At 36.2% G+C, this 26,447-nt stretch overlaps 1 protein-coding gene across 1 annotated transcript in view; it reads right to left on the bottom strand.

The window, feature by feature from the left end:
• RBM6 (RNA binding motif protein 6) overlaps window positions 1–26,447 on the bottom strand; it is a 101,313-nt gene that overhangs the window by 62,356 nt on the left and 12,510 nt on the right. The window contains exons 4-5 of the mRNA XM_043965280.1: window positions 25,696–25,785; window positions 19,717–19,786 (exon numbers count right to left, since the gene is read on the bottom strand). Coding sequence (XP_043821215.1) covers window positions 19,717–19,786; window positions 25,696–25,785 — 160 coding nt within the window. The remainder of the gene's footprint in view (window positions 1–19,716; window positions 19,787–25,695; window positions 25,786–26,447) is intronic.

Below are 26,447 nucleotides of genomic sequence, written 5' to 3'. Positions count from 1 at the left end.
GCTGCTGATCGGAATTACCCTAACAAGTCTAGAACTAAAAAGGATCTAGCAGTCATAAATCAGGAAATACAATTTTAAAGGTTATCATACCAACTATCCAGAGACCCAGAGATCACTCTGAAGAAGGAAAAACATGCTCTGGGCTGAGATTTGGGGACTTAAGTACTTAATACAATGATTTCTCCTAAAACTAAGATAACTACATGAAACTAAATCCAAAACATCAAAAGACTGATTTTAGAATTTTATTAACAAATACAAGTCCTTTCTGCATTATTCTTTTTTCTCTGGGGTAGAAAAGAGGGTATTGCTAAGATAATGGTCTGAATCAGATTTGAAGGAAATTATCTGGTACTATCTATGTGACATACAAAGACAAGATGATAAATGTTAAAGCAAATCACAAACTGAGATCATTGGGAAAGTCAAATATTTTGGTGGGCTGGTATTCCTTAGTACCTATTTTGTAAAGCTGAAATAATTGGATACATGATTCCAGTCACCTCATTTCAGTTGTGCTCACTGACATAGGAAAAGACTTCATGCACTCCTTTAGGCTGCTCACGAGAAAAGGTGAAAACAGGGCAAAGGGAGAAAAAGATGTCAAAACAAATTAGAGTTCTAGTTCTTCCCTACCTCCACTTACCACCTGATCTCTTCTTCTCAGGAGCAGTATTTGTGGTGAATGAGGCAGGTGCTTTAAGGAGTTATGCCAGGTTAAAAAACCATTAAAATGCATTATGTACATCCAAAACACACAACCATTCAACTGCCACCATCGTGGAATTATCAGAAATGCTTATGACAATGACAGTCAGCCAATCCTTGGATCTTTGAAACAAATGCTAGTTAAGAATAAAGTCTTTCTTTTGTCATCCAATCCAATCCCCCCCCCCAAATTCATGAATCCTTTCTCCAATATTGCCCACAAACATTCCTATAACATCGTTTATCTAATATAAAAACACTGCATTAACTTCACACACTAATCTGGTAAAACCCAGGTTCTAACATGGACTACATATATTGCATACCTACAAATTCTTGAGAAGCCTGTGGCCCTCTTAAAAGACAAGATGCAATGGCACAATGACAGATGGAAAAGGGACATTAAAAACATCAAGAATATTGGAGTTTAGGGGCGGCTAGGTGGCTCAGTGGATAAAGCACCAGCCCTGGATTCAGGAGTACCTGAGTTCAAATCCGGCCTCAGACACTTGACACTTACTAGCTGTGTGACCCTGGGCAAGTCACTTAACCCCCATTGCCCCCCCCCAAAAGAATATTGGAGTTTATCTGACTGACTTCAGAGAATTTGTTAGTTGATCAGCACCAAATAAATTACCCTAGAAATAATTCAATTTGGGGCAGCTAGGTGGCGCAGTGGATAAAGCACCAGCCCTAGATTCAGGAGGACCTGAGTTCAAATCTGGCCTCAGACACCTAACACTAGCTGTGTGACCCTGGGCAAGTCACTTAACCCTCATTGCCCTGAAAAAAAAAAAAAGAAAGAAATAATTCAATTCAATTCAAAGAAATCTATATTAATCGTCTATGATTTGGATCCCAAGGGCTTCTGTACAATATAAATTTAAAAAAAAAACAAAACAGCAGACTCCCTTTTCTAACCACAAAAACTACTTTTTCAGATGCCTACAACTCCAAAATGTTTTAAAGTGCTATGAATATTTTTTTAAATAACACAAATAATGACTCAAAGGACTCTCAACTATTTAACTTGCATTTTGCTTACTCCCAACAGTGTGTGTTTACTTTTCAACTACAGAAAAGGTTTCTCATAAATTTTAGGAGTCAAAAAAAGCAAAGTATTCTCTTTAAGTCAAGGATTTTAGACATAACCAAACCAGAATTCGCCAGAACTCCTACACCAAGAGGATTGAGGATGCCACAACAAATGCAGGGATATTAGCAATTCCTTCTCATCAGCTAAATAATTTTCCTGGTTGCATCTATTATAACCTTTAATGCAATACTCACCTGCAGAATGGAAGATTTTCCAATTTCAATAATAAACATGAAATCCATCAACCAGCACCCTTAAAACAAATCTGTGACATTTCACAATCATTTTCAATTCCATTTCCTATCAACTATATAAAAGGTTTGCTGACTTAAAAACTCATGAAAAGGGGCAGCTAGGTGGCGCAGTAGATAGAGCACCAGCCTTGGAGTCAGGAGTACCTGAGTTCAAATCCGGCCTCAGACACTTAACACTTACTAGCTATGTGACCCTGGGCAAGTCACTTAACCCCAATTGCCTCACTAAAATAAATAAATTTTAAAAAAAAACCTCATGAAAAGTTATTGTCAGGTACTTGTTACTATGTTTGAAAATTACACATGGAGCTACATATCAAGTTCTTCAACAACACAAACTGGTTATGAAATGAAGTACAAAACGTTATGCACTTCTACACGAAGACTGTCCTGTAGGATCCTTTCAACTTGTTGTTGGGTCAGCTTTACCAAAGATGGCATTCAGATGATTACTGTCAACAGTATTCAATATTTATCACACAATCTATAGGCAAAGCAATGGTCTTGGACTCTCTGAAAGATACAAAGATGAATACAATCCTATCCCTACTCTCGAGGTGCTTGATCTAATCTAATAGAAGAGATGACAAGCACTCAAATAACTATGATACAAAACAGAATGTAATCAGTGCCAAATGAGTAATACAAATTACAAAATGGAAAAAAAATATAGTTTTGATTTGGGGTGTTCAGAGAGGGTAGAATCACTTCCAGGTCGGAGTAGGGGGAAAGTTCACAGAGACGATAGAACTGAGGTTGCTCTCTTCTATTAAGTCAGCAAGAAACGAGTACAGATAAGATAAAAAGAAATCACCACATTTGGCCCATGATATTTGGCACGGCCAAACACAAAAGTATCCTCAGCCACCAAGAGAATAGAATCAAAATTAATTTAGCTCAAGATGGACAAAATAGTCCTTTTGTCATTTGTGTCAAAATGACAGCACTGACATAATAACATAGGTTTGTTCACCACCAATCTGGCTCACTAGGCACAATCACTGTCCAGCACAGATCTATTTCTTTGTCAATTCTTCCATCTAATACACAATAAGTTATCACTTTACTCACTTTTAATATATTGCCGTTTCTCCTCTCACATACACCTTGCAATGGGTGATAATAAATTTGCCATTAAGTAACCCATGAAGTTTTATCACATACAAGATATAAATTTATCCTGTCTTAAGCTTCTAATCAAAAAGCCCACTAGGGGAAAACAGCATCAATTCTCAGAGAAATGTCTGTCTATAATACTAAATATAACATTTACTGTTGCAGTGAGCCAAATAAGCAATTTCAATAGCTCAGCAGTAGAAAAGGTATTTTAAAAAGAGACAATTCAATACTTTGAGAGACCTATAATCTTTTCTATGAGGATACTCCTTCCACTGGTACAACCTACCCATGCCTTCTAATCCTATGCAATTTTTATTCATATTCTTCTATAGTTCTTCCTCAGGTGAGCCACTCAATGCACTAGAGACCTTCCTGAAGGTTTTGTTACTTTTTTTTGGGGGGGGGGGTGAGGCAATTGGGGTTAAGTGACTTGCCCAGGGTCACACAGCTAGTAAGTGTCAAGTGTCTGAGGCTGGATTTGAACTCAGGTCCTCCTGACTCCAGGGCTGGTGCTCTATCTACTGCGCCACCTAGCTGCCCAGTTTTGTTACTTTTTATGGGTACCAATGAAACAGTTTATTTGGCCAGCTGTCATTCCCTGTTCTTATTACATGACAAGCCCACCTCCTTTTCTGGGGCTATATTTCCTTTTTTTTTTTTTTTTTTTTTGCAGGGCAATGAGGGTTAAGTGACTTGCCCAGGGTCACACAGCTAGTAAGTATCAAGTGTCTGAGGCCAGATTTGAACTCAGGCACTCCTGAATCCAGGGCCAGTGCTTTATCCACTGCAACAGCTGCCCCCTGGGGCTATATTTCTTTATATTACTTAGGTCCATCAATGACACCTGCTAAAGTCTATTTATGCCCATCATACATCTTTTTCACTGACTTTTGGGTCACCCACAACTGATTCCTTGAGGAAAATGGTGTTTCCAAAATACAAATTTGTATTGCTTCAGGATGAGATTGTTTTAAAAGATGGGGTCTACATAAGTGAACATCTCAAGATTGTTATTAAAAAAAATAATAACCTGAAATTTCCCAGATGAAATCTAGCTACTCTATTACTCCATTTCTGGGCATAATTCATCAGTCCTCTATAGTAACTGTACAATAGTACATATTCAACAAACTAGCCATCTATCTGCATGCCTGGATAGTAGGCATTTTTCACCCATTTAGTTTTCCTTTATGGATTACTAAGCTAATTTCCTGACTTTTTTGGATATTAATGAGGAGACCCTACAACGTTCTGAGATTTGATGCAATCAGCACATCCTCCCATTAAATATATACATGTGGAGATAAACATATAGATATATACATTCACACAGATATGTTAGTAAATCAATACTTTACTTTCTTTTAACAGAATATATAGGTAACAACTTGAAGAGTAAACAACAGTCCCTCAACAAGATTCTTAACAAGGTCATAAAAATTAAAATCTATATACCAGGTATCACTTTTTATTGGGTTCATTTTTAGAAGCTGCATTATTTAATCCAATAAAAATTATCCTTTACAATTTCCCTTAATGACCAGAATGTTAGTTTTGTATGAATATGTAAACTTTGGGAACTGCCTGTCATTTTTCACTCAAAACAACTCAAACACATGGTAACAGAACATATTTATAAATAAGTAACACAGGTGCATGGGAGCAAGCTAGAGTAAAGGGTCAAATGGATATAAGGATTTCATTAGTCCAGGGAGCAACAAAGAATCTAGGTGAGATTTACTTCAGAGACTTAGAGGTATACACACACACACACACACACACACATTTTCAAATTTCAACTGCTATATTACCACGAAAATACAAACCCAAGCTTATGAAAAATGTTAACAATATTCCTTCCATTCCTCCATCCCAATGAAACTACAAAATTGGAAAAAAATCAAGCAGACTTTTTGTTCTTTGCTTTCCAGAATGTATGCTCCCCAGTGTGAAAACTGTCAGGCATCATGATATAAGTGGGTGAAACCAATAATACACAGTAATGAACTTCTAAGCTCTCCAAATGGAATACGTTAGGCTACTTCTATCTAGGCTGTTAACACACTGAGTCAGTTCCAAAAGCAGTCTAAATTATTCAATATTTTTTACTTAAGTTTCTTTCAGAAGAACCCAAAGTATTCCAAAGTTGCTTCAATAATTATTTTAATATCCTATGAAGACAAACATACTTCCATTCATAGATTAGACAAATGAATATTCTTTTATATATCCCCAAGAGTTAGGTGACTGCATTATTCTTTATTCCTTTATTACAGCTTCCAACAGAGAACTTATTCCTTCAGATTCTACATCACTCAATCTCAAATATTTGCATGTGGAATAGCTATTTGCTGATATTCCTTCTTCCAGAAGGCTGTTACCTTTCAGATCAGATTTGTTTGGACTTTTAACATTGTTTGTATTTTTGGAAAAGTTTATTCCCTATTGTTGGCTGGTAATTTAAGGGTTACCACTGGCTGTGTATTTTGGTATCTACAGTTAATTTAAAGTTATATTTCCATGGTAACCTAGTTATGTTTTTAGTCATACAATAAATCTTATTAAGCATCTATTTTGTATTGCACACTAAGGGAGATAACTTAGATATAACCAACTCCCTGTCTTGAGGGAGCTCAAAATCTAATAGGGGGATAAGACATAAGCTCAGGTAACTATAAAAAACATTATATACTAAGTACATTAAAGAATTACAAAATAAATTGTTATGAAAATCCTGGGGGAGTTGGAAGGGGTGGGAAGAGACAGGGACCAGGCAAGACTTCCTGGAGAAGATACCAGTTTGAGCTGGGCTTTAAAGTTTAAAAGGGGAATTCAACATGTAAAGACAGGGAAGAGAGGTATTATATTAATTTTATACACACACACAGATATGTGAGAGCTCATGCCACAGTACTTCCCACCAATGAACTCCACAAAACATTTCTGCCTATAGTGAAAAAACTTTATGAAATCATTAGCATATATCTAAATCATTCATTTCTTAAGAAGAAAAACAGAACCTAATAGCATCTGTTAAGACTGGAGGTTCTGTTGTTTATTACACCAAAAATAGCGATACACACAAAAAATTACAAGTTTACAAGGTTCCATGCTACAACTTTATTAGGGACAAAATATTACAATAGCATTTATATGTACATAACATCTGAACTGAAATGAGTCTAAGAACCATCAATAAAATGACTCTACCACAAAGGCACTGGTGCACATCATAATGTCATTTATACTTATACTGATAGCCAGTGGATATGCATAGCCCTTATAAATAGAAATGCTTAGTCATACATCTTTACATGAAGTGATGATGTAATTTATTAAGAGGCTTATATTCAGTCATTTAGAAAAGTCACTTAATTACATACAAAAGAAATATGAATGCTTTGTTTTATAGTCTCAATGTGAGGGGGTGGGAGATGCTATGGGAAAATGCTGGGGAAAAGAGTGAGGGAGCACAGTTCTTGGGTACAGTTGCAAAAGGCAGTAAAAGAACCTGTTATAACAATGACAAAATCCACAAAACCCCGTAAACATCTTTCAGGAATGGTCTCTGCCTGGTCTCCTTTGAAAGCTTACATAAACATTATTCCTCCTCTTGGATTAAAACAGTGAAGCAAATGGCCCCCAAATCTGGGGCCAAGATACAAGTTTAATAATGGAAGCTCTACCTCTTCAATATCCATCCCACACAAAGGAAGACAATACAAAAGAGGTCTCTCTAATCCCAAAGAGGCATTAGAATCCCTACTGTAGCCTTATTAAAATTGGAGGCAAATGAGTTGTCCAGCAGGAGGGACAAGAAAGAACTAGAGATAAAGCTACAAAGCAAGGATTAATTACACCTAAAGAAGGGAGAAGAGCAGCAGAACACAAGTTGCCCTCCCTATTTCCAAAGAGTTATTATAAGCACGTTTCAATGGCTTCCCGCAGATTGGCATTACAAATGCCTTCCCCAATTGCAGACGGATGAACTCCATCTTGGCTGAATAGTTCTGGGGAGGAATAGACAATCTGATCATGCCTCAACACTGAGATTCCAGAGAGGCTCCAAAATGCAGAAAGTTCTTTAATCAGTGCTTTCCTGGCTTTATCAGCTGCTCCAGGTTTCTGGACCCCTGGCCATATCCTCCTGGGGAGTAAAGCTGACCATACAATCTTTGCTTTAGGAAAGGTTCTACAAAATGTTGTCAAATCGTTTTTCATGGTAATTATTAGGCCTAGCTTAGTCTGCTAGACTAAGTAATTTTCCCCTAAGTAAATTACTATCACATTTGGCAAAATCCCCTCCTGTACCACTGACTGGATATGGGGCAATAACTGGTCCCATAACATCCCTCTTGTACCAAGTCAGAAGACCCAAGCTCTGCTGGGGGCTATCCCTAATTGTGTTCCATATGGCCGGCACCATACTCTTTTTTCAGGCAAAACTACGGTGTGGCCACATACCCAAACTTCAGGGGGATGAACCTTTAGGTATTGAATCTCTCCTGAAACAGAAAACAAAAAAATTAATTTAATATAATGATATCCATAAAAAAATTCCCACCACCCACTCAAAAGAACTTAAAAAATAACCTTTTGTAAGGTCATACAAAAACATGAACTCCCATAATATCAGAAGGCTTTGGGAGCAGCCAAGAGATGACAGAAATGGCATCTACAGGCATCATGAATTCAAACCCCTAATGGGTAAATAAAGTATTAAATATTAAAATATTAAAAATCTCCTCAGAGCAAGTACAACATCCTCTACTGTCTTTAGGGATGTGATGGTGAATACAAAAGTTTAAAAAAGGGTAGGGGAAGATCATCTCTTTTCTAAAACCCTATATATACCAAATGTACTCAACTGAAATGCATGGGCCCTCTCATCCTCCCACACAAAATTAAACATTCCTGCCACCTCTGATACACTACTACTTTTGGTCTGAATGTAAGTCACTTCACTAGCTTTGGAAGGAAAAAAACATATAGGTAAACACTGAAAAATAATATCAGCTATAGGCTATACTCATTTTATGATGAAAAACAGTATGACCTGTATTCCAACAAATACAGTTTATTTTTAAAACGAATTTCCCTTTAGAGGGATATATTAATTTTAATTTTTTTATTCCAGTCTTAGAGAACATAATTGGTGATTTTAGCATTTACCAAGCTGTATTCCCTAAAATGTCTAGCCAACCTACTGCTCTGATGTATGGTAGAAATGACACTAAGGTCACTCTCCTTTAACAAAATCCTTCAGGAGGACCTGAGTTCAAATCCGGCCTCAGACACTTGACACTTACCAGCTGTGTGACCCTGGACAAGTCACTTAACCCCCATTGCCCCACCCCCACCCCCAAAAAAACCCTTGTGTAACCTACTAATCAGAATTTACCAAGATGGTAATTGTCCTATAAATAAAAATTTTTAAATCCTGACATTGTTATATGGACAGTTATTTTGTTCAGATTATTACAGAGTTCTTTCGGGCTCTGAAACAATATATTTTGTATCTATTGTTTTGAGTCATAATGGGACTCCACTTTCAAAGCCTGGGGAGCTCAAACCCAAATCCAGCACTCCTGGGGAACCTAAGGTTAGCCAATGATGATATAAATATATCCTATCACCACCAGTACCATCAATCTTTGCTGACGGAGGTACAGAATTTCAATGTAAGGTGACCTCCAAGGCAACAAAGATGTTTTAAGGCAACAGGAAGTGATTTAGCAAATTAAAGAACCTATCAGTTTCTAAAATATAAAAGTAGGGTTCACCCTATGTAAGGTTTGTTACCCAAATGAAAGCAAACTGTTCTAGAAATGATGAAACCAAAACCTGAATTTCAGGCTTCTAATTATTTTGGCCCTTTTAAAAAACAGCAACAAAACCTAGCCTTATTGCAAACAACTGTCTCATCTGGGCAAGTACTGTTCCAGCTCTTCCTCACTATCTGACAAGAACTGATCCTCTCGGGGTGCACTAAATCCTTATGTCTCTAAGTCTGAAGGGATCTCAAATAAACACTTTCAAATGCCCATTTGTTTTTGTTCTTTACATTCCAACAAACAACCAATCTACTCTGAAGAGGCTCTAAAAATGTTATGAATGTCAGCCTAAACCTGACACAAGCTAAGTGAGGGGTTTTTCTTCAAAGTCCTTCACTTCATCAAACTTTCTTCTATTCCTAGTATTTACACCAAATTCATCTCTCAAATGACAAACACCCATTTGCAAGGAGGGTGAGTACACCAACTACACTCTCAATAGCTCCCCCTCCATTAAGACTTCCTAGAGTGAAAAACTTGAAAAATAATAACAAAAACCAATGATCCCCATGTATGCTTAAAGTAAGTTTGCGGAGAACCAAAATTCTCCCTCTGCTATCACTATCTCCACCCCAGGCTCACCTGATCCCTCCAGCTCCGCTTCATGGGGGTCCTCTCTGGGCATGCCGCTCTCCACTCGGCCACAGCGTCCATCCTCTGCCTCCGCAAGAGTCACCCAGCCCTGAAAGAATGCCTCCTGGCTTCCCAAATATACTTATGGTTTAAGCAGGCACAACCTCTACCAGCCACCTCTCCTCGGAGCTTACCCAACCATAAGTATGAAACTCAGCATAACTCTTGGTTGAAAATAGCTTTCTCCAGTTTCAAAGTATCAGCAAGTAAACATGAGGTTTTTTTTCCCAATTAGGCTGTTTACCTATGTGAATTTGCAAATATTGAGAGGAAGAAATTTATATTTAGTTTTCCATAAAGATAAATGTATTCTCCAATTATATTCCTATCCACAGCATAAATCTTCCACGTTTTGTTGATATCTCATGTCAATTCTCCAGGTTCACAACTTATCTACCACTTGATAAAAAGGTAAAGAATTCTGCTAGAACTTGAGGGATGGACTCCTATGTATTATTCAAGTACATGTTAGTGTTCTCAACATGATGAAAGTAAATCTCCTCAAGCTCCTTAGAAATATGGAAGCTGGATCAGTGGGAAATCTGGCATCCAACAAAGTGATGCTTAAGTCATCTGACTTTGCATTGCATTTAATGTAGTCCGGACGACTAAATAGACAACCATGCTGCCTATTACAGGTGAATGTCCAAAGTCCTAGGGAAGGTTTCCATTCTGAAGCCAGATGGAAAGATAAACTAAAGGTCTGATCGGATCCAATGTGTGCTTCAGAACTCTCATGTAAAGTCTGGCAGAACAATCCATAATCATCAAAAGGGAAAAAAAAAAAGTTATTTTCCCGACCCACAGGGATCTTCTACAGACCCACCTCAGTAGCTCTCAATTGATTCTCTAAATGATTCTGTAGGGCATGTGAACATTTCAGTTTCATGTGTTTTATTAGTAAAAGCAATCCTGAAGTCCTCAATAGCTTCCCTTTGACCTCCAAGGAAACAATTCTTGTACAACTCAGACACTCACTTTGTTTCCAATCATCACCAAGAAGTTCCAATGATACTGTCTGCATTCACAAATTTAAAGAAACTTGTGAAGTTAGGGATCTCCAGTAACATTCGGCTCACAAAAACATCATGAATGAATTCTGAGCTCTCTTTTGGAGGAAAGAAACTTAAGACACGTCATTTAGAGTCTAAAGCAACCTTAACTTTATTCTCATTGACTGAATCCCTTTCCAAATGAGTACATAAGAAAACTGCAGGTTAGGTCGGCGTGTGGTTCTTTCTGAGCTTCTTAAGTTCCTACTAGTAAGCCAGGGCCTCCCAGTTACTTCTGAGGTTGCTGGACGTCATTTTGAAACTACGAAAAAGAATTCCATAACAAAGATAATCTGGACCAAAAGTCTAAAACATCTAAATTTGTCATCCCTTATGCTTTACCTCTAAGTAACTCATATTCATGTACATAAAAATGACTACTTTGGGGGGCAGCTAGGTGGCGCAGTGGATAGAGCACCGGCCCCGGATTCAGGAGGACCTGAGTTCAAATCCGGCCTCAGACACTTAACACTTACTAGCTGTGTGACCCTGGGCAAGTCACTTAACCCCAATTGCCTCACCCCCCCCCCAAAAAAAGACTACTTTTGTAGTTTTAGAAACCAGACTCTTAACTAGAACATTTGTAGATCTTACCATAATGTATTTTTAAACTCAAAGTTGCAATTTTCAGCTAAATTTGCATCATCCTTCTAATATCCTGGGTCTCCTACTACGGTCATTTTGCCTGATAGAAGCAATGTTGTATAAGTAGCTTTGTGAACCTTAAAATGACATATAAGTGTGAGTTATTTTTATTATTGGGTAGCTGTCTATACACTAGGAAATTAAAATCAGAGACCTGAATAAATGCTCCCTTGAAGTGTTTCACCTAAATTCTCATTTGTAGAATGGATGGGTGTCTGAGGTAGTTTTTAAGTTATCAGGAAAGTATCTGTATAACTACTACATAAATATTTGTAAGAGGTAAGTTACACGTCCTCCTCATATAAACAAAATGAATAAATACACTGTTGAAGCACAGATAATACTGCCAGCAAACATGCTTTGTTTTTAAATCATATCCCTAGCTAAAGGGAAATATCTGACAGAACAGTGCCGTAACCCACACTTTATTTACAATTGAAACATATCCCATCAATCACAAACATTATGCTTCCCACACTTAGTAATCAGTACTTAGTAATGATTTCTTACACATACAGGTAAAGACTGCTTCAGAATATGTGAGGAAAACACATGTAGGTACCTTCTACTCAGAGAACCACATCAAGCAAACACCTGGTACAGACAAATGAAACAAGGAAATCACAGGCATTTGTATCACAGGGTAGAATCGCCAAATTCATTAGAATTGCCAAATAAACAAAAACTAAAGATAGTAATTCATCCTACTCTTCATCCAAGTTACTTAGGAAAAAACAGCTTTACTAAGCAAACAAATTGCTGAAGTAGAGCCACTCAATTTTTAACCAGTCTCTTCATCTTCCGTTTAAAAAAAAAAAAAAGGTTCTTCTTTCCCATTGTAAAAGTGCATTCCCACCCTCACAACTAGATAGCACAACTTGCTCCACTAATTTTTTTCCAGGGGCAAGAAAACTCGAGTTATATCCCATGTAATTAATGATATATTATCTTTTTTTAATTTTGCAGGGCAATGAGGATTAAGTGACTTGCCCAGGGTCACATAGCTAGTGTCAAGTGTCTGAGGCCAGATTTGAACTCAAGTCCTCTTGAATCCAGGGCCAGTGCTTTATCCACTGCACCTAGCTGCCCCCATATCCCATGTAATTAAAAGGAATGTTTAGTGCAAATGTGCTAATCACACGGATAAAAAATTCCAAAATTTTTTGCTTTCTTTTTCTTTATAGGAAGTGATTCCTTGCTGGGTATTAAATGCTATCTCTTGAAGGGAAAGGCTCAAGACATAAGAAACCAACTTACCTGAGGCTACTTGCAACAGGTTTCCCAGTCTGTACCCCACTACCTGAACATTAGGGAGGTATGTCAACATTCTGAACTCTGAGAATGTGGCTGTCTGACAAGCATAACTCTGACAGTTAACAGATACCCCTTCAGTTCTTTCTCAATTAGGTAATACAATAAGGAATGAGGATAAACTGTCAAATCTAATCAAATAGCAAAAAGATGTATTGTGATCCATTACATTTATATATAAAAAAAAAGAATTACACTGGTAATTCCTCTCTACCATATACACCCAGAGAGGATATATTCAAGTCAATCATCATTTATAAAGCACCCAACCAAGTGCAAAGTGTTAGGGATACAAAAAAGGTAAGCTTAAGAAATTTCCATTCTGCTGCAGATACACAACTGTACCAAGATATGGAGAGGAGAAAGAGAACTACTAAAAACTAGTAGTTTCCTATAGGAGGTGACATCTGATCTTGATAGGAGGCTAAGGTGGGGGTGAAGAGGAAGGACATTCCAAGCACAAGAAAGAGCCTGTGCAAAGGCAAAAAAAAAAATTTTTTTTAATTTAAAAAAAAAAAAAAAAGGAGGCAGCCTGCCCGAGGAGTTCAGGGCCCTGTAAGTAGGCCAACTCACTAGAAGGCAGAGTATATGAAAAGAAGAAATAGGAAATAAATAATAAAGGTGGGCTGAAGCAAGATCACTAAGGTTGGTAAATGTTAATCCTAGGGGCAACCTATGGAACTAATGAAATTCTTGAACAGGTAAGTGCCATGGTCAGACCTGTACTTCAGGCAAATTATTCTAGCAAAACCAGAAGAACAGTTTATGTAAGACAAACAACTTTGAAAGATGTAAGGGTTCCAATTAATGCAATGACCAGTCACAACTCCAGACGACCAATAATGAAGCCAGCTGCCTACCTCCTGACAGGGAAGTAACAGACTCAGATGTAGGAGAAACATATTTTTGATCATGGCCTATATGAGAATGTGTTTTGCCTGATTGTATATTTGTTATAAGGGGTTTGTTTTTCTTTTTTTTCAAGGAGGGAATTGGAGTTAGGAGGAAAAGAAAATGAATTTGTGTTCATTGAAAAAAAATTTGAGGAGAAATTAGAAGCCAGGAGATAAATGAAGAATAATTACAATATTCTAGGGGAGAATATAAAGGCCTAAACTAGGGTGATGGCCATATGAGTGAAAAAAGAGGAACAGATGTGAAGGATATTGTGGAGTTAGAATAAACTAGGTTTGAAAACCAACTGACTTAACAAAGGTTACAGAGAAGTCAGGGTGACTCTGAAGTAACCAACCTGGGAAACTAGATAGATGGTGGTGCCATCAACAGAAATAAGTCTGGGAGCTGGAATGTATTTAGAGAAGGATGATAATGTGGAAATGTTAGTGGAGAAACCTTAAAAATTTCAAAAATGTCAAGAAAATAACTTTGATATAACCAAAGTCAACCAATCAGCACTATAAAGTGAATGGCTCAAGAGTGAACCAAGAAAAACTCATTCTTATAGTAAGATAACTAAAAACACAAGGAATCTCTTAAGAGATGTATTAACCACAGAAACATTTTCAAAAAAGAAGGAAAGAAAGAGAACCAAGAGAGTAAATTTGACTAATCTGAATACAGGAAGGGAATCAGACCAATAAGAATCTACAGTCATGACAGAACACCAAAAACCTAACCCTCAATCTGCACTGTAATGATACCATAGGAAGGGTTTGGTTACAGGGGCAAAGAATACATACTGCCTTGGTAGCAATATGAAAATACTAACCACCACAGATGGGGAGCCAACTCAGTGTACTTACCTGGCCATTATCTTAGGCTGAACTAAGAAACCTAAAAAGCTAACACCTAATAAGGTGATTTAAGGAGAAGATATGGTTCCACACGATCCTCATAAAACTAAAGATCTTTTTTTGTCAAAATAAAACAACAACAAAAAACCCAAACCCAAAATCAAAGCTTGAATGCTGGAATTAGAGGTGGGCATATAATACCACTTCATTCTTGTGAAACTTAGAAAATAAATTGAGACTAGAGTTCTTTCACTCCTACTAAACCAATAAAGAAGTATTCTGCTTAAGAAACTTCAGCTCCCAAATAAAAAATTATTTAAGATTCTCTTCATTTAAATTGAAACAAGAAGTGCATATATTTCATGATAATGAAATATATTTTTTCAAAGTACAAGAAATTAATTCAACCAATTAATTAATTCAATGTCCCTTATCACCTGTCTCACTTTCATATGGAGACACTTCTATCATGTTTCCCCTAAGCAAAGAGACATCAAAGTTGTTTCAACTTTATCTCACCCATGTATTATAGCGAAATAAGCAAATCAAAATATAAAAACAACTGCATTTTTATGCATTGCTTTAGACCAAGTAAGTGCTCAAAGCATATTTTTGGATGGTTACTATAGCCAATTAGCTATGCAAATTTTTTGCCTAACAACTGGTTGCCAACTATTAGCTAAAGTGTTTAAAAATGTCAAGCAACTAACAAAGGAATAGTGCAAAAAATTTAGATTTTTAACACACACACTACTTGATTTTTCTAAGCTCACCCTAAAAGGACTAACCCAGGATATGTGCTCAGGTCTCCCTAAAAATGAAGTGTACATGCTGTATTGCTTATCTTCCCTCTTATGTGGTATAGTACAGTGGAAAGAGCAATCTTCTCACTCCAAGTCCCTTGTTCTTTCCACTACAGTATATTTCATTCAATCTAAATGCTACTTTTCACCATACTTGTCACCAGAACTAGGACAGAGTCTAGTTCTAGTCACACTTTCTTTTCTGTAATGGCTCTGAGAACACTGTTGCATGAGCAAGGGATGTGTAACTGCTTCAGGGACAATGTCTCCAGTGAGCCATTTGCAACTAAGTACACAGGACTCAAATGACTTACACCAAATAGAGCAGAAAATCAATATATGGCAGCATTACTTTTAACAAAGGACCTAACAAAACAAAGGCACAACTCATTCAAAACATTACTGAGCACCTACTTTGTGCTTAATATTTGGGCAACATATAATGAAATATAATACATGATCGCAGCCCTTAAAGAACCTAGAATCTGGTAAGGGAGATAAGAACAAGAGATATGGTATAGTCTAGAAAAAACAGGTTTGGGTGATAAGGAAAGGAGATAACCAAACAGGGTCATGACAGAAATACTGATCACAATGGGAAGCCTAACAGAGAACCACTGAGCTGTCATAGTTGTTACTATTTTAATGAAATCCTTTACAATCCTAGACTACTAAAGTCTAGAGAAAATTCAGAAATGATGTTTTCCACCCTGCCACTTGACAACTACTCATAAAGCAATGTCTGGAATAATTTTCTAACTTTCAAGAAATACCTATTATGTATGTCTATAAACAGCACAAAAACAATGCTGTCATTATTCTAATTAAATATAATAAAATTCCCCAAAAGTCTCCCTCTTTCAATGCACTTTCATTACAGGAACTTCAATGACTCAAAGAAAGTATTATTTAAACCTTTCGAATTCACAGATATTTTCATTCAATATGCTAAGTGTACTGAGTGTGTTGAGATTAAAGTAACATGACCACACAGAGAGTGGACTGTCATTAGCTTTCTATCAACAGTGAACACAAGAATATCATCTAACATGATATTTGGGATTGTTCTGTTTTTCAAGTTTTTGTGAAGGAGGTAGTCAAGACTGAGAGAGTGGGCTACGTGTTCCCATTTTTCTACTCTTTGCCATTCCAATAGTTAGCTAAAAAGCCAAAGAAAAAAAGCTTTGTAAAAGTTATTATCCGATGAAAGCAGGTGCCACACAAATATAAAAGGTACAAAGAATACATTTACACAATTGTGTGATAAAAATAAAATTAATATGGAAATTATTACTGCAATTTGAAACTAATCATTTTAACAGTGGGGAGAGGGGAGAAAAGGGAGGAAGGGAAGAGGCTGGAAACTGAGGGAATGAAAAGAAAAGACCACTGCCACCCTTCTGCACTATAGGATCCGTTATGCCACTTCTCAAAAGGTCTGAAATCTCAGATCAGCTTAACCAGAAGTGGTCAAACCCTGGGAAAAGAAGTTCATTCTACTACATCTCAGAAAGCAACCAAATGTAATCATTTACAAATGGAAAACCTCTTTCTAGTAGTCTACTTGAGAAACCAAATTAATTCCAAATGGTAAATAATAGGGTAAGAACTAAATAGGGGCAGGGACCAATAACAGGAGTACCCTTACCCACTAAACCAGATGTTTCTAATGGTTGGCCTGGAGTCTCTCCCAAACAGAACAGGAAAGATGCCACCTTTCCTATGGCTAAAGTGAGAGGTATGCAATATTCTGGTTTTTTCTACTACAACTTCCCCTTTTTAATGAGCTTCATTAATTTCACAACTAGATGTCCTTAATTATTTCAGGAGTGAGCTCTTAACAACCATTTTGTGCATGGACTCCTTTGGCAGTCTGATAAAATGTATGGACCCCATCTCAGAATGTTTTCTTTTTTAATGAGAAATTAACATATTGAAACACAGTTAACAAAATTTTTTAAAAATCAAGTTCATGGACTCCAGTTTAAGAACCTCCTGCTTTAGGGAGTAAACCTAAAGTAAGCAAGAATCTCTTTTATAGCTTATGGGCTTTCATCCCCATTGCTCCAATCAAACAATAATTGTATCCCTTTCTTAGGAAACATCAATTCTGAACTAGTGAGTGATAGCTTCATGGTCTCTATACATTTTTGCTATCTAAATTTCTGTGCCCGAAGAAAACTGAAAGATGCTTTTCATTTGTGGGCACAGTTATTTTCTCAAAGAAAAACAGATGCAAGCATAGTCTTACAATCATATAAATTTCTTAGAACACTTGTCTAATTCAAGGTATAGAAGAGCTAGCCAGTCTTTGCAATTAGCTTAAATAAGATTCAATCTTTTCAAGGTTTGGCATTCATTTTTGAGATTTAGTTTGTTAGTACCAACAACTAACCACTCCTAAGAGACAATATAATGATTTTCTTGACCAACATTGCCAAATCAAGAGGGAATGAGATGAACATGTCAAGTTAAAAAACAACACTACATCTTGAACTTTCAACACTGAAAGTAACAAGACTAAAATCAAAGAGAACAAAGCAGGAGAAATGAAGTACAAATCTAATTGTTATGTCTACCAGAACAAATGCTCCTGAGTCTCTTCTGTTAAGTCAATACTTTGAGTCAAAATATACATTTAGAACCAAGATAGCAGCTCGAGAAATGCCCATGCAGTTGTGTTGTTCTTATTAAAATAATGGAAAATGCATTTCCTTAGCTATCCCCAAAGATCAAGAATTTTTAAAAGATGTAAAGTTACTACACATGAGAAACTACAGTTTTGTGGGGAGATAACTTCAGTGTACAAATATAAATCTTTTTGACATTCAATGGAGAGTGACAGGGACAATTTTTTTTTTCCATTCAGAGGGAATTCTAAAGTTTCCAAACTTAAAAACTAGAGTAGGGGTTTTCAAATTATATCAGAGAAATATTTCTTTACTGTCTGAAATCCAAACTAGATGTATAAAATCATTCAACATCTTTACAACCCCAATGTCATTTCTTCCTTGTAATACAAATTCCACTTAGAAATAAAGGTATTCCTTGGGTAGAGAGTAGATATATTCCAGGAAATCAGGCTGCAAGGTAAGTTTCTGTAAAGCAAATCCATTTTTCCCATTGATTTATGTAACAAAATTAGATTTAGGTTATTAAATATAAAATCTAATAAACTAAACTGAAAATATTTCACAAGTAAAAAAGCTGCTGGTCAGGCCAAGGATATATTGAGTGTTTTAGTACTAAATGTGCTTTCTGTAGCATTTACCCCACTTTCACCCTCCCCTTTAAACACAGATTATTTTTCAAATTTCTGCCATTCACAGGGATCAGACCCCAAACAACATATGCCAGAACTAGCTTTCTTTCACTCTCTACCTGTATATTCACAATGTCTAATGGAAGTTAGGTGCAATATCAGATGTTCCCAATATACAGTGCCTTCTGACATGATGTACTTACATGGAAAATTCCTAAATTATAAACTGTGGGTTGTGGGAAATCATTTAATGCTTTACTTTAAAAAAAAAAATTATGTAAATTCTAAGTTCTGTCAAGTTTAAATATTTGAAACGACACCCGTAAAGTTGGATTTTTTTTTTTAAACTTTGTCTATTATAGAGTTCTATAACATTAGTCATAAAGGTAGTGGAAGTCTAGACAGATGAAATTAAGGTCTGTTTAAGACAGGTCACTTGGCATTTGACATTTTTATGTGTTCTTTATTACAAAAAGGTGTTACCTGATTTTAACCATTTTTGATATGCTAAAGATTATCAAGATATATTTTAAGTTTAATTTATAGCCATCTGACATCTTGAAAGAAAAGAAGTTTTATATATGTAAATACATATTTATATATAAAAGTTAATTTTATACACACACACACACGAAGTGATTACAGGAATATGGCGTTGTACAAAGGTCTACAATTCATAAAATGAACCGATAGTTTTTAAGTCTCTCTGAAAAGCTGGAATCTCACCTTGATACAGTTTAATAAATACTTTTATGTGGCAAATTACTCTATAATCTTTTGAGAAACAGGGACTAAATATTTTATGCTTTGAAATTTGCTAATAATTAGGTGTTTACAAGTTTAATGAATTATGTGGTTCCTACGCAAATACTTTTTTAAAAAGTCAATCCTACTCCAAAGTAATAATATCATGTCCTAAAGTTTAGATAACAACTTAGACTGCATTAAATGTTGTCAGAGACAAATATTTACCATACTAAATTTATATTTTATTCTCACAGAATCTCATCAGATATGGATGATAGATAAATAATGCAAGGATGGACAATTCTTTTGGGAGCAAAGAAGCCCAACTACTACTAAACCAGACTGATATTTGAGGGAATACACCACATGAACCAACAGAGGTTCCTGGTCATAATATTTGTGATTGCTTGAAAGGGTTATTAGTTATAACACTAAGTAGCAGTATAGTCAACGATTTTCATGTGCCTAAGCACGAGTACACATGGAAAAAACCCTCACCTGAGCTATAATCTTTTAGCTGCAAGTCTTTCACAGGAGTCCCATCAGAAGTCCGAAAAGCATTAAGAATCTGTAAAAAGAAATCATGAGTATGAATAAAATCATGAAGACGATTTATCCAACAAATGTTCAAAGGATATGAACAAAGTTCTCAAAAGAAGTATTGCAAACTATTAACAACTCCATCTAAGATGTTCTAAATCACTAACAATAGAATCCTAGAATCTTTAGAGATGGACAGGACCTTGGAGCCCAGCTCCCTCATTTGGTATAAAAGAACTGAGGTTCAGAGGGGTTACATGATCTGTCCGCAGGTCCTCCAAGTTCCAAGACCAGCCCTCTCTTCAACAGACTATGATGGCTGTGAAAATCAAAACAACTCTTGACATTTCACCCTGCACCCAGAAAATTATCAAAAATAACAAAAAATGGAAATAATCATTGGACGAGGTAGAAGATATATTAGTACCTTCTATGTGGAGCTATTAATTCAACCATTCTTGAAAATAATTTAGAATTATACTAAGAAAGTGATTAAAAAGTCCATATCCTTTAACCCTGAGATATTCCTAACAGACAAAAATATACCCAAAGGGACCAAGACTGAAAGGTACCAAATACACCAAAATATTCATAGCAGGACTTATTGTGGTAGCACAGAAGTGGAAACAAAGCCCAATCACCTGGGGAATGCTATATAATTTGTGGCATATAAATATAATGCAATATTACTGCACCATAAAAAACAACAAATATGAAGAATTCAGAGGAACATGAATATTTACATGAACTTATGAGTGAATTAAACAAAACCAGGGATAAAATAAACATGGACCACAGCAATGTAAACAAAAAAATTAAGTAAAATAAAACTGACTTGTTTAATTGTAATGACCAAACCTGGGTGTGTAGAAGAGTTGAAAAAATGAACCTCCTGACTTCTGGTCAAGATGGCAGACCATTTAGTTCCTCCAAATCTACCACAGCAAAACCCTAAAGTTTGCACCCAACTAAATTATGGTCAAGAAGTCCAATGAGAAACTACAGAAAAGGACTTCTTCCACCCCAAAATTGCAAAAATCAGCCCACATGCAACAGAAAAATGGTCCAACTGACACAAACATAAGATAGCCTACAAATGTGACCACAGATGGGCCAATGAAACACGTATATAGCCTACAAGGCTCTGTCTACAGGAAGCAATAGCAGAGCTCCTGAGAAAAAACCCAAGATGGTTCAGAAAGCAGCAGGGCAGGGACCTCGAAGGTGTCAGATATGGAAAGTGAGTAGTGCTCAGAGAGAGACAACCCAGGTAAAGTGACTAACACTCCATCCTGAGATGCAGAAAGGGCCCTGAAGCTCCAAGCTCCAACACTCTGAAACACAAAGATCTAAAAAGGACTAACCCCAGGAGCTGAAGATCAGCCAAGAGACCTAGGGGAAGACCAAGTAGAGTCAACTACTTCACCCAAAAACATAGCGGGGGGGAAAGGGGTAGCCCTGGAACAAACCCCTCAACTCAGAAACTACAGATGTAGAGATGAGTAAATCAAACACTTCACAAAATCAAATCAAAAATTATTGCAAATCTAAAAATTGCCCCAAATTCCATAGAGACTTACAAGCAGAAGCACAAAGGAAAAAAATGGATTTTTTACTGAGCTTACATGAATATCCAAAAGAAATGAAGCCAGAGATAAAAAATGAAATCAAAGCCCTAGAAGAAAGAACTAGAAGGAAAATAGTTTAAAAGAAGATATGGTAAACTTTACCTACAAAATGGAATCCCTGAAAACTTAAATCAATCAATGACACCCTGACACAAGAAGAAACAAAATCAAAAGACTGGGAAAAAAAAAACAACAGAAGAAAACATAAGATATATGTCATGAAAAACACCTGGCCTGGAAAACATGTCAAGGAGATTTTTTTTTTTAAACTGGATCCATATTTCAAGAAATCATAAAATCCCAACAGCCCAGATATATTAGAAAAAGAGGGCAAAGTGAAGATAGAAGGGATATAACAATCACCTCCTGAAAGAAACTCCAGGGAAAAGTCCCAGAAATGTCCCGGTCAAAATCCAAAACTCTCATATTTTAAAAAAAAACAAACCTGCAAACAACCAGAAAGGAGTAGTTCAAGTACCAAGGAAGTTTGTCAGGATCACATATAACCTGGCAGCTTCTAGTATAAACAAGAGGAGATCTTGGAATATAACATTCCATAAGGCAAAGAGATAGGCTTACAACCAAAAATAACTCTGAAAAGCTGAATATAATACAACAAGGAAAAAAAATCAACCTTTAATAGAAATTTTTCAAGCATTTCTGATGAAATAATTAAAGCTGAGTAGGAACTTTAAAATACAAAAGAAAAAAAAGTCTAGAGAAACCTAGAAAGGTAAATTTATTAGAGCAACCAGGAGATCAATTATTTAAAAGAATATTTTTTAAAATCATATCTAAAAATTTTTATGTATAAGACATTCCAAAACTAAAAGTAAATACTACTTTCTAGTGAACACTGGAAAAGTATACAACAGAAGTCAACTAATTATCTCCATATTGCATACTACTTATCTACCTATCTAGCTACCTATCTATAGATATATAAAGTGCCCTATGAATTTGCAGTACTGACTACTGTCTTCATGAGCATTTAATGGCTTTGAGATGATTAGTCAACCTGTTTAGATTGATTATAACTTGCATCCCTCTATAACAGCAGAAGTATCACCTTAATGAAAATTATAACCAAGAGCATAGACTAAGCCATTTAAAAAGAAAAGTCTACCTCCTAATTGTGAAATTTCTATACAAAATAGGGTATCAAAGCACAAAAAATTATCTTTCCCATTAGAAAAAAGTCACCAAGTATATCTAGTACACTGAAAAAGCAGGAAGAAAGGGAAAACTAAAAGAAATCATTTCTCTAATTAAAGGTCAAAAATGATGAACAGTTCATCTAATTCAACCATTCTGAAGAGCAATTTGGAACTATGTCCAAAGGGCAATAACACTATGCATACCCTTTGATCCAGCAATATCACTACTGGGTCCGTATCCCAAAGAGATAAAAAAAGGGGAGGGGGGGGAGAAAGGACCAGAGAAAGAACTGGTAGAATCTGAATTCAGATCAAAGCATACAATTTTCGGGTTTTTTTTCTTTTGGTCTGTTTCTTATTTCACAATATAACTAATATGGAAATATATTTTACATAATTGCACATATATAACCTATATCAAATTGCTTACTGTCTTAGCAAAGGAGGAGATGAAGAAGGGAAGAAGAAAATTTGGAACTCAAATTTTTTTAATGAATGTTAAAATTTGGCTTTACATATAATTAGAAAAAATAAAACAGTATTTATTTATTTATTTGTTTGTTTGTTTGTTTGTTTATTTATTTATTTATTTATTTATTTATTTATTTATTTATTTTTGCGGGGCAATGGGGGTTAAGTGACTTGCCCAGGGTCACACAGCTAGCAAGTTTCAAACGTCTGAGGCCGGATCTGAACTCAGCAACTCCTGAATCCAGGGCCAGTGCTTTATCCACTACGCCACCTAGCTGCCCAAAACAGTATTTTTTTAAAAAGAACTAACCAGGGCAGCTAGGTGGCACAGTGGATAGAGCACTGGCCCTGGAGTCAGGAGGACCTGAGTTCAAATCCAGCCTCAGACACTTAACACTTACTAGCTGTGTGACCCTAGGCAAGTCACTTAACCCCAATTGCCTCACCAAAAAAAAAAAAAAAAAGAACTAACCATTTATATAACTAAAGTTATAACCCAACTCTCTAATAAGAAATGCAAATTAAATTAACCTTTGGGTCTCTTCTCACACCAAGAAAATTGGCAAAGATGAGAAGAATCAGTGTTAGATGGGTTGTAGAATACAGGTACACCAAGTAGCTATGGGTAGAGTTGTGAATTAGTATAACCACTCTGGAAAGGAATTTCAAATTAAGCAAAATAAAGACAAAAATGTCCGTATCCAATGACCCAGAGATTCCAATGCTAAGTATATACTCAAAGGAGTATATACTCCTTTTGTGTCTGTGTGTGTGAATACTGTGTACACACACACACACACACACACACACACACACACACACACACACACACTCCTTGAATATATACTAAAAGGAGGTCACTTATAAAAAGAAAAGCTCTATATATGCCAAAATACTTATGGCAGCACTTTTAATGGTAGTACCGAAGAACCAGAAGCAAAGTAGATATCTTACTGATTTGTAAATGGATAAACAGTGGTACACCAACATAACAGATTACTATACTATAAGAAGGAATGAACATGATGATGAAATGTTGAACAAGATACAAAAATAAAAATGCATGAAAAGACTTAAATGAACTGATGCAAGTGAAGCAAATAGAGAATGAAAAATAACCTGGGGGCAGCTAGGTGGCACAGTGGATAAAGCACCGGCCCTGGATTCAGGAGGATACGAGTTCAAATCCGGCTTCAGACACAACACTTACTAGCTATGTGACCCTGGGCAAGTCACTTAACCCTCATTGCCCTCATTGCAAAAACACACACACACACACACACACACACACACACAAAACAAAAGAAAAATAATCTGCACAATAACTACAACAATGTAAATGGAAAAAAAAACAACTCCATAAAACAAAAGAAAATGAACACTGCAAAATTATTTTTTAAAAATTGGCTCCAAAGAAGAGCTATTAGAAGACAGTTCCCCTTACTCCTCTGCAGAAAAGAGGAAAGGAATGACCCCAGCTGGGGAACATTGCACATATTAGATTTTTTTTAATGTATTGATAGGTTTTGATGAATCTTTTATTTCTCTCTCTTTTTTTAAAGTTTTTGATATAAGAGATGATTGGCTGGGATTGGGGAAGGGGAAAAAAGTGGGGAAATCTCAGTAATATAAAAAATATCCATAAAATATGTTAATAAGTCATGTCACAAAACAGTCTGTTTTGATATCATTTACTGCAATATTGTATAGATAAGACAATATCCACATTTCATAGTTATTTTTTCAGTGCGAATATTGAATACACACACACATAAAAATAAGTACATGGCACATAAATAATGAGACAAACAGACATGGCTGCCTCCAATTTCCCATATCCAAGTGGAAAGAGCATTGTCAGAGTCATAGGGTCTAGATTCAAATCCCAGTCCTCTAACTGGATGTCTCTCAGACATCTTAAACTCAACATGTCCAAAACTGAACTTTTCAATTTTCCTCCAAAACCCTCCTCTCTTCTAAATTTCCCCATTACTGTAGAGGACACTATCCTCTTTCCAGGCACCCAGGCTCACAACCTGTTGTCAGCCTCGACTCCTCACTATCTCACTCCACATATTCAATCAGTTGCTAAGTCCCGTTGATTCTACCTTCATAACTTCTCTCATATATGTCCCTTTTCTCTATCCCAAAGCTTCTTAAACTGTGGGTCATGACCCCATATGGGATTGTGTAACTGAATGTGGGGATCGTGAAAAATTTGGCAACAGTAAAAGGTTATGTATACCTATTTTATATACCAATATTCCCCGGGTCATGTAAAAATTTCTTGGTTAAAAAGGGGTCAAAAGTGGAAAAAGTTTAGGAAGCCATGCTCTATCCTCTGACATTGCCACCACTCTGGCACAAGCCATCATCACTTCATACCCAGACTATTCCAATAGCCTGTGGGTTGGTCTCCTACCTCAAGTTTCTCCCTGTTCCCAATCTATCCTCCACTCAGCTGTCAAACTCATCTTCCTAAAGCGCACTTCTAACCATGTCACCCAACCCCAATTCAATAAATTCTAGTGGTTTTCTATTACCTCGAAGATCAAATATCAAATTCTCTACCTTTTAAAGCCCTTCATAACCTGGCTTCTTATACCTTATTCCCCTCCACAAATTCTACTATCCAATGACACTAACTTAACAGTGATTTTTAAGGATTAAAATATACTCACATCTTCCTTTGTTGCATTTTCAGGCACCCCTCCTAGTCGAATCAACCTGCTTGGCTTCTCCTCAGTTGGGCCAGTCCTATAATCCTGGTCCTTGAAAAGAGAGTGAAAATTATTTCAACTAGAAAAAATATGGCTAGAAGACACAAAATAGGACAATCATGGAGTGCTATAACAGATATTCAGGAGATTAAAGACAAAAGGCCTCATTACACAAAACAAGTTGTCCTGTATCAGAACATGAGAAACAACTATGACAGTCCCAGAGAAATTATATTTTAAATTATTAGAATGCTAGAAGAATAAATGTCTACTCAATTCATTCCCTGAAAAAGTCCAGTTAAGATGAGAATTTTATGAATAAATGCCCTAACCATTCCTACAATGAAAAGAATATTTTTTTGGGCTGAACTGTTTTCTTTTCCTGAATGGTCAACTTTGGAAAACAAAAAATCTAGATGTTAATAACAGCCATACTAGATTTCTTTTTTATTGGGCAGAGCAATGAGGGTTAAATGACTTGCCCAGGGTCACACAGCTACTAAGTGTCAAGTGTGTGAGGCCGAATTTGAACTCAGATCCTCCTGAATCCAGGGCCAGTGCTTTATCCACTATGCCACCTAGCTGCTCCCATACTAGATTTCTAACATAAAATTTAAAAGGCTACCATATTATAAACTAGCTTACAACTATAGCTGAATAACTGAATTTAGAGTCTGTAGAATTGGAATATACTTTCTCTAGAGATCTATATT

Source organism: Dromiciops gliroides, chromosome 1, assembly GCF_019393635.1.
Source record: "Dromiciops gliroides isolate mDroGli1 chromosome 1, mDroGli1.pri, whole genome shotgun sequence".
NCBI lineage: Eukaryota > Metazoa > Chordata > Mammalia > Microbiotheria > Microbiotheriidae > Dromiciops > Dromiciops gliroides.
Note: the sequence above shows the minus strand (reverse complement) of the source record. Positions and strands in the feature narration are given on the sequence as shown.